The 9,191-nt window shown below is 30.5% G+C and overlaps 1 protein-coding gene across 1 annotated transcript in view; it reads right to left on the minus strand.

Moving 5' to 3' along the window:
• LOC123517609 overlaps positions 1 to 2,950 on the minus strand; it is a 3,112-nt gene extending 162 nt beyond the window's left edge. The window contains exons 1-4 of the mRNA XM_045277883.1: positions 2,414 to 2,950; positions 1,758 to 1,910; positions 1,435 to 1,614; positions 1 to 293 (exon numbers count right to left, since the gene is read on the minus strand). The exon at positions 1 to 293 is cut by the window's left edge and continues 162 nt beyond it. Coding sequence (XP_045133818.1) covers positions 10 to 293; positions 1,435 to 1,614; positions 1,758 to 1,910; positions 2,414 to 2,630 — 834 coding nt within the window. The 5' untranslated portion in view covers positions 2,631 to 2,950 and the 3' untranslated portion in view covers positions 1 to 9. The remainder of the gene's footprint in view (positions 294 to 1,434; positions 1,615 to 1,757; positions 1,911 to 2,413) is intronic.
• Between the last annotated feature and the right edge of the window lie 6,241 nt (positions 2,951 to 9,191).

A 9,191-nucleotide genomic window follows, 5' to 3' on the forward strand; every position in this document is an offset into this window, starting at 1 on the left:
AAATCTCTATTACAGTCTATTTCCCTCATAGTCCCTTATGAAAGTAAGGCGTGATAGCCCCATCGGATGAGCCTGGCAGAGTGGATGACACAGTTCCTTGGCCAGTGTGGTGCCATGGAGCACGTTTCCCTTCAGCCTGTAGTAACGTGTCTTCGTCACCTGCGTCCCTGGACTTGTCTCCATCTTGGCCACCCTGGAGGCCCCGCTGTCGCTATACAGAGTGTCGTCGCCCCACAGCACCACGTCACCCGCAGTGGTCTTTTCGCCTCGCAGATCCACCCATAGACTTATTTCTGTGAGTCAAGCAGTAGATTGACAGATGGTAACGCTGCTGATTATGATAATGAAGATGGTGATGATAAAAATAATGGTAATAATCATAATGAAAAGAACAAGAACAAGAACAGTAAGAACAATAACAAGAACAACAACAATAGTAATATCAATGATAATAATAATAATAATAATAATAATAATAATAATAATAATAATAATAATAATAATAATAATAATGGTGCTTATTGACAGTCTTACAAATGCCAATGAGGGTTACAGTTATTTATGAACCAAAACTTGCTATGATATGCAGCCATGATAACTTTCATTATTTGTTTATTATTATTTAATTCATTTATGTATTTATTATTTATATTTCTACAAGGAGAAAACGCTTCTTCTGAACACATTTTTTCTCGCCCCTCCAACTACTAACTCGATACAAGGGCCTTAGCCGTCCTTGTATGAAGTACTCTTCGCGTTTTTTTTTTTTTTTTTTTTTGTGTGTGTGGAGGGGTTCCACTGACACGGTTTTATTAGATAGGGTGGAATCAAAAGCTTTTCGTCTCATCAACTCCCCTCCTCTAACTGACTGCCTTCAGCTTCTTTCTCACGGCCGAAATGTTGCGTCTCTTACTATCTTTTATCACTATTTTCAATTAACTGCTCTACTGATCTTGCTAACTGCATGCCTCCCCTCCTTCTGCGGCCTCGCTGCACAAGGCTTTCTTTTTCCTCTCACCCCTATTCTGTCCAACTCTTTAATGCAAGAGTTAACCAGTATTCTCAATCATTCATACATTTCTCTGGTAAACTTTGGAACTCCCTGCCTGTTTCTGTATTTCCGTCTGCCTACGACTTGACTTCTTTTAAAAGTGAAGCTTCAAGACATTTGTTCCAGACATTTGGCTTATTTTAATCATTAAGGGAACTGGCATTCCAAGTGGGCCTTTTTTTTTATTAGCTTTTGTTAGTCTTGGCCAGCTTCCCCTTTTGCACAATAAAAAAAAAAAAAAAATACGTACTGTTAGTTTCTGAGAGTTACACGCTTGACAACGGTCAGTAATCGGCATCTCAGCATGAAAAAAATCATTCGCCTTCCTAAACTGACGCGAAGGGAGCAGGTCATTGGTTTTGGAATATGGAAAGTCTGCTTACGTTTTTCATTGGCAATACGGAGCAGTGTTTCATATTGGTTTATGGTTTTCGTGATGGCCAAGCGGTGTCCAGGAATTCTCTTGCACAGTTCCTTGGCTGCTGTGAAATTAGCTCTGTCACTCACCACCAGGTAGAGCATCTTATCTTCCCGCAGGTCATAAGTGCCGGTGGGTAGTGACCCTGTTAGGAATCATGGTAGATGTTACAGAAATCCGGCAAACATCTATCGCTAAATTAAGGGGTTATCTAGAAGTTTGTATAGTTTTCATACCTTATCTAACTTTGTAATAGTCTCAGTTACTTATTGTTATTAAAGGACTCACTTTCCCAATAGGTGTAGGTGGCCCGAGAAGCAGCGGTGACATTGGTCCATGTGGGTCCTCTGTCAGCCAAGCGACACTGAATAATCTCCCCGTCAGGTACTGCCGCCACGGCCACGCAGTGAATATGTGACCAGCAGGCAGCGCGGCATGTTGCTGGCGGTGACAGGATGAGAGAAGGGATAAGAGACAATAGACACGGGAAATGAAATTTTCGAACAAAACTGTTTAAATAATAAAGCAAGAATATGTATGTTTATATATATATATATATATATATATATATATATATATATATATATATATATATATATATATATATATATATATATATATATATATATATATATATATATATATATATATATATATATATATATATATATATATATATATATATATATATATATATATATATATATATATATATATATATATATATATATATATATATATATATATATATATATATATATATATATATATATATATATATATATATATATATATATATATATATATATATATATATATATATATATATATATATATATATATATATATATATATATATATATATATATATATATATATATATATATATATATATATATATATATATATATATATATATATAGTTAATGACTTACAACACTTACATCTGTTCTTGACACGTAGCGTGATGTAAGCGTCCTGGATGCTTAGGGTCATGCCAGGCTTTTCTAGAAAGGAGCCAAGAGGGGAAGTGTTTATGTAATACAATGAAGGTTCTACTGTAGCCATAGGGAGACTGCCAGCGACCGCTCCCGCCATAAAGACGACTGCCACCCATGGCATCCTTAAGGCCTCGGTCGCCACCAAAACTACCCTCCACATGTCAGTGCTTCTGCTGGCTTCAGTAAATCCACGCCGCTCGATTGGTGCCTGAAATTAATTGTTTTCCCTCTTCAATACCGACATCTTCAACATCTAATTCCTCAGTACTGTATTGTTTACATTTAAGAGTGTTATTTGTCTACTATTGGTACATTTCCTGGAAACATGGACTTTATCCTTCAGCAAGTCGTGTCCCGTTGTCTTCCACAACAACAAGGGTGCTTGTCTTCCATGATACCGCTACACAGTAGTTGATCACGTTTTTTTTTTTTTTTTTCGTAATTTATGAATTTATTGTAATTTACATAACCAAATTAATGAAGTCACGCTGCTACAGGACACACCTTACCAGTGGAAGCACGAGGAGTACTGTGGCGCTGTTGGGTTAGCTTGTGTGGAGTGACTGTCAACTCCTTGCTCACGCGCAGTCTGTGCATATGCCAGGCTTTTCTAGAAAGCTTGGCATACGCCTGACCAGTTCGTCCACACATGTTGACTTCTGCATATAGGTATATCACTCTCATCATTAGATATAAATGACATAACCAGCATTCTCTCTCTCTCTCTCTCTCTTTTGTTATGCCAGATGTTTTCTTGTGGTAGTCGTCTCCCTCTTTACATTTTGCGTCACCATCAAGAAACGCGAAGTAGGGTGCAGAAGAAACGCTGCGTGAACCTGGTGTGTTGTAAGCCTGTCCACACCTGTAAACATTGTTTGGAAACCATGTATCCTGGTATGGACAGGCCTCCAAATCTCTGTGAATACACTTCTGTAAACGTAAGCCTGCTCTTAATTCAATAACAACTCAAGCTTTATGACACAATATGATTGACTTTGGCAGCTTCACGTACCTACATTTGGCTCATTTTACACCAGGATGCCTCCATTTCTCGAGGACTCCATGAAGAAAAGCTTCTAGGTAGAAGGCTCAAAGACCTCACACCAGTCCCATCCAGGTCAATGTAACGCATTCCTACTGAAGTTAGCTTTACAGGATTGCTCAAATTACGTCACCAGCTCTCTCGCTGTAGGGAAAAAGGCCACTATAAAATTACGCCACTTTGAAAATATCAGTTAGCTCGGGCAGCACCGCTGTTTTATATTTCATTAATTTTTATTTATCATTATTATTTGTTCTTTTATTATTATTATTATTATTATTATTATTTTTTATTTTTTTTTTTGTACCGTTTTGTGTCCACGTTTTTCTGCAGTCAGGCTATCTTTCGCATGAACGACGAACATCTTAACCGCTCATTATTATTATTATTATCATTATTATTATTATTATTATTATTATCATCATCATCATCATTATCATATCTTCATCATTACTGGCTACTGCTAAACCTGTCTCCACTCAGTAACAAAGTAACCTAAATTGTGTATTATGAGTTAGAATATAAAATCTAGTGTAAACTGTAGTCTAAATACGATTTTTTCCCCTCCTGGGTAGTTTTACTATGCATGAGGATATTAAAATTTCATCTCCAACTGAAATGTCCACTCATCATAGCATTCAGTTAGCACTTGTATCTGTGCACATGTTGGTAGCAATCTAGGAAACCAGGTTAGATTCTATGATATCTTTAACTGATCTCTACTGCACTACTTTTACAATCATGAGAGAGCACTGTTACCGACTCACAGGTTACCATTAAATCTTGGTGTGCACACTTAAGAGGACAAGATGCTTCATATGGTTACTAATTCACAAGGGAATGAATGAACTGCAGGCAAACAAATGTAGAACAACTTAAATTACAGAAAATGTCACATTGCATGGAATGTAACTATTCAGAACTTGAAAGAAAACATTATTCATATTCAAAATTTATTATACATACTGATAACACGTACATATTCTGAATACAGCATGTTAGTAATCAACAGGTATTCTTTGGCAATAAATTTGGTTGACAAAAATACTATGTGAGTTCTTGAATTATTTTGTGCAAAAAATCAAATTACAGTTTTTGAGTGTAAGAATTATACTGTAGTAGTATAAAAATCTAACTTTAGAATTGATGTAGCTTGTACTGGTCAGCTTCAAATGTTGTGGTCTGGTCACACCACAAGGAAAGACATGCACTAATGCATTATACACATTGAACTAAAAGTCTCAACACTGATCATCCAGTGATCCTTCCTGGACTTCAAAGTAACAGTTCTCTACAGTCTTGCTCTCTAATAATTTTCTTTATTTTCTTATGTGCATTTCAGGCCATAGAAAAAAAATATACATTAGATTATTATATCATAAATGATCACCATCATAAAATATAACTCATGATTCAACAATTCAACATCAGTAATGCTAGAGAAATCATTATACATATATTGGCAAAAGTATATGACTAAATATTAACATCCGGCTTGCATTAGTATAATTTCTAAGCAGCAGTACTCATCCCTTAAATATTATAGTTGCGTGTGTTTCTCCTATCCTCTGCACTCACCAGTTCTCGCTTGTTGCTAATGTAATAAAAAGACTGATGTTATAATATGCCTCATTTTGGGTCCTGATGCATTTCATAATACAATATTATCTGCCCTCTCTTACAGTTGCAGCAGCTTGTTACAAACTCAGACTATAATATCTGAGTTTATTCTGATGGGTATTTCCATACAGTATCATTTGATAAAGCAAGCTTTATAAAAGGCTTAATCTGCCAGACCTATCCAGTATGTATGTATTTATGTTACTGTATGTACACTGCTTAAAAAGTTCATTAATCCAAATCAACTCCCTTAAAAATATTCTTTCCAATGTTGACTATACATGGCTTATGCACAGAAACTTCAAAGAACCTCAACCACCATTACAAATGTGTGTAAATCTGCTACATGCAAGCTGAGTACAACTAAGCTGCAGCATTACCAAACCAAATGCTTCATAATAAAAGCAGTCTTTATGCCCTGTGCATATAATGCTCATAACCATCAAAACCATTCATGTAATAATTGGTTAAACTAAAAAAAATTGATGCATACAAAAAAACAATGATGAAAATCAGCACCTAATTTCCTAAAATATTTTCATCTCTGCATGTATACATCATGAAATACCTTATCAAGATGCACATTAGCTTCTCATTTCATAATTCTTCCATGAAACCTCTTCCTTTAAATACAATGACATAACATAATATATATATATATGTTATATATTCCTTATTACTTTATGAAAACAATAAGAAAATAGATACAAATACATATGTACTTAATGTCTTTAAGATATCTACAAGATTGTCCTCTCCATGTTCCTTGCCATCAATATTTACATGCTTAATTTTTACAAAATTCAAGACATAAAAAAATAAGTGAGCTTACCACTAACTGCAACAAAATCCCTAACTGACTAATATCATCTGGTTATCAAGAAACACATTAAAACATGAAATAATAGGTATGTGTTTGTGATCCATTTCATCACAATCCTATACCTCTCGGTTTAGGAGTATAAATTGTAGCTGCATTGCAGGTATTAGCAGAATACATGTACTATTATCTTATCTGAATAAGACCATGCAAGGGAATCTAAGTCATACATATTACACTTCCCCTAAATTGCTTCAGTATCATTTCACCATCTCATATACTGACAGTGAGTAGCTATAAATAGATCAGTCTTTTATCCACCAATCATGTAACAAGCAGTCCATTTGCTTCTAGTTGAGTATGTCAATTATATATCCTCTGGTTTCATAAGAATCTTTCAGAATAATATGTGCATTTAATCAAGAGCTGGAAAGCAACTCAAGTGCCTCTCACACATTATTTGTTTATAGTTTTACGAGAGAAAACTATTTCTAAAGGGTATATCATGATTCCACACCATCAGTAAACTTACAAGAGATACATGAAAATTTTATAATTTAAACCTACTTCATACTAAAACATGGCCATTAAAGGATTAACAATTAATTCATTCAGCAATCATCTCACCTTAGTGGTACATAACTTCCTCAACCCATTTATTTGTATAAGGCTTACTATGTGAACTCATTGACTGGTGTGGGATGAAAATAAAAGTATCAAGCAACTTTTTTCCAGAATATTTGCATTGTTGCTAACAAGGGTGATATGTGGCGTGTCACGCTGTACATGGTTCTCAGGGAATTGTTCAAAGGGAAAGTAAGAGTATTTAAGGGAGTGAATTTGGCATATGTATATATAATTTTTTAAGCAGTTACCTTTAATGCAAAATATATCCTAAAAAAGTTAGTAAATCAGTAAAAATGAAAACGCACAATAATAATAATAATAATAATAATAATAATAATAATAATAATTATTATTTTAATTGTTATCAATGTATATATATATATATATATATATATATATATATATATATATATATATATATATATATATATATATATATATATAAACAAACAATGGATATCTTAAGAACAAGAGCAATAAAGCTTTTCATCACATTAATAAAAAAACACAAGGATGCAGCAGAAGTACGTAATGTCTTTACAAGTACTACCACACATATATGAACCATACATGATTAATAAAATTTTGCTAGTGTTGTTGATCCATATAGATCACCAGTACAAGATTAAACTACCTTTCCATTTTAATGTGAAACTCAATCAGAATTTATATATATATATATATATATATATATATATATATATATATATATATATATATATATATATATATATATATATATATATATATATATATATGCAGGTTCGGTGCAAAGATACCAGTATGTATTTGTGAAACTTTGAACTTGCATGAAGACAAAAGCTCCCAAGTTACTTTGTGTAAGCTTTTTGAAGCTTCAAATAGGTTTCATTTGACAATCCATGTGCACTTTTATTTTCATAAATTACTTCTTAGGTTATCCATGAAAGATGTCACAACCAAATCCATCACCAATCAAAGCCTGAGAGAGTGATGAGGTGGAAGTGGGAACAAGGGTGTCTAATGAAGGAGTCAATAGCTCACAAGAACCAAAACTGTGTGCCAGTTGGTTTGTTCTTTAAATAAACAGTTGAAGGTTCAGTGTAGTGTTTGTGATGCTCATCACAGTTTGGTATACGAGACCAACAGTCATATGATGTTGCAGAGGTACCTGAGCAATGAAGTCATTTAAAAATTCAAATGACCACAGTTTAAAAAATATCATGGTACCTTCAATTCCACTTTCTTCACAGAAATGCCATGCTTTCCATTTCCTTGGTCCCATATGGTTTTAGTTCAGCAGACTTGAAGCCCACCACTTGAACGTCGAGGTGTCAAGGTATCACATTAGATCTTTCCCTGGTTTGTCATATTGTGTCATCTTACACCACCTGCCCTTCAACTTGCAAAGACTGAAAGACTTTAATAAAGCATTGTTTGAGTGAGGCTTTCTGTTTAAAGATCTGCTCTTGATATCAATAATAAGTATTAGGTAGACCCCTTGGCCACAGCTCCCAATTGAAGTAAACACAATTTACACACTGTAACATAAATCACTGTTATTTTGATCACAGTAAACAACAAATTTGAGAGCAGCGAGTTAAATGTGTAAGGCATACTCTTTACGTTGTTGGCTAGATGTAGCTTTTATCATATATATATATATATATATATATATATATATATATATATATATATATATATATATATATATATATATATATATATATATATATATATATATATATATATATATATATATATATATATATATATATATATATATATATATATATATATATATATATATATATATATATATATATATATATATATATATATATATATATATATATATATATATATATATATATATATATATATATATATATATATATATATATATATATATATATATATATATATATATATATATATATATATATATATATATATATATATATATATATATATATATATATATATATATATATATATATATATATATATATATATATATATATATATATATATATATATATATATATATATATATATATATATATATATATATATATATATATATATATATATATATATATATATATATATATATATATATATATATATATATATATATATATATATATATATATATATATATATATATATATATATATATATATATATATATATATATATATATATATATATATATATATATATATATATATATATATATATATATATATATATATATATATATATATATATATATATATATATATATATATATATATATATATATATATATATATATATATATATATATATATATATATATATATATATATATATATATATATATATATATATATATATATATATATATATATATATATATATATATATATATATATATATATATATATATATATATATATATATATATATATATATATATATATATATATATATATATATATATATATATATATATATATATATATATATATATATATATATATATATATATATATATATATATATATATATATATATATATATATATATATATATATATATATATATATATATATATATATATATATATATATATATATATATATATA

The sequence above is a fragment of the Portunus trituberculatus genome, chromosome 42, assembly GCF_017591435.1.
Source record: "Portunus trituberculatus isolate SZX2019 chromosome 42, ASM1759143v1, whole genome shotgun sequence".
Taxonomy (NCBI): domain Eukaryota; kingdom Metazoa; phylum Arthropoda; class Malacostraca; order Decapoda; family Portunidae; genus Portunus; species Portunus trituberculatus.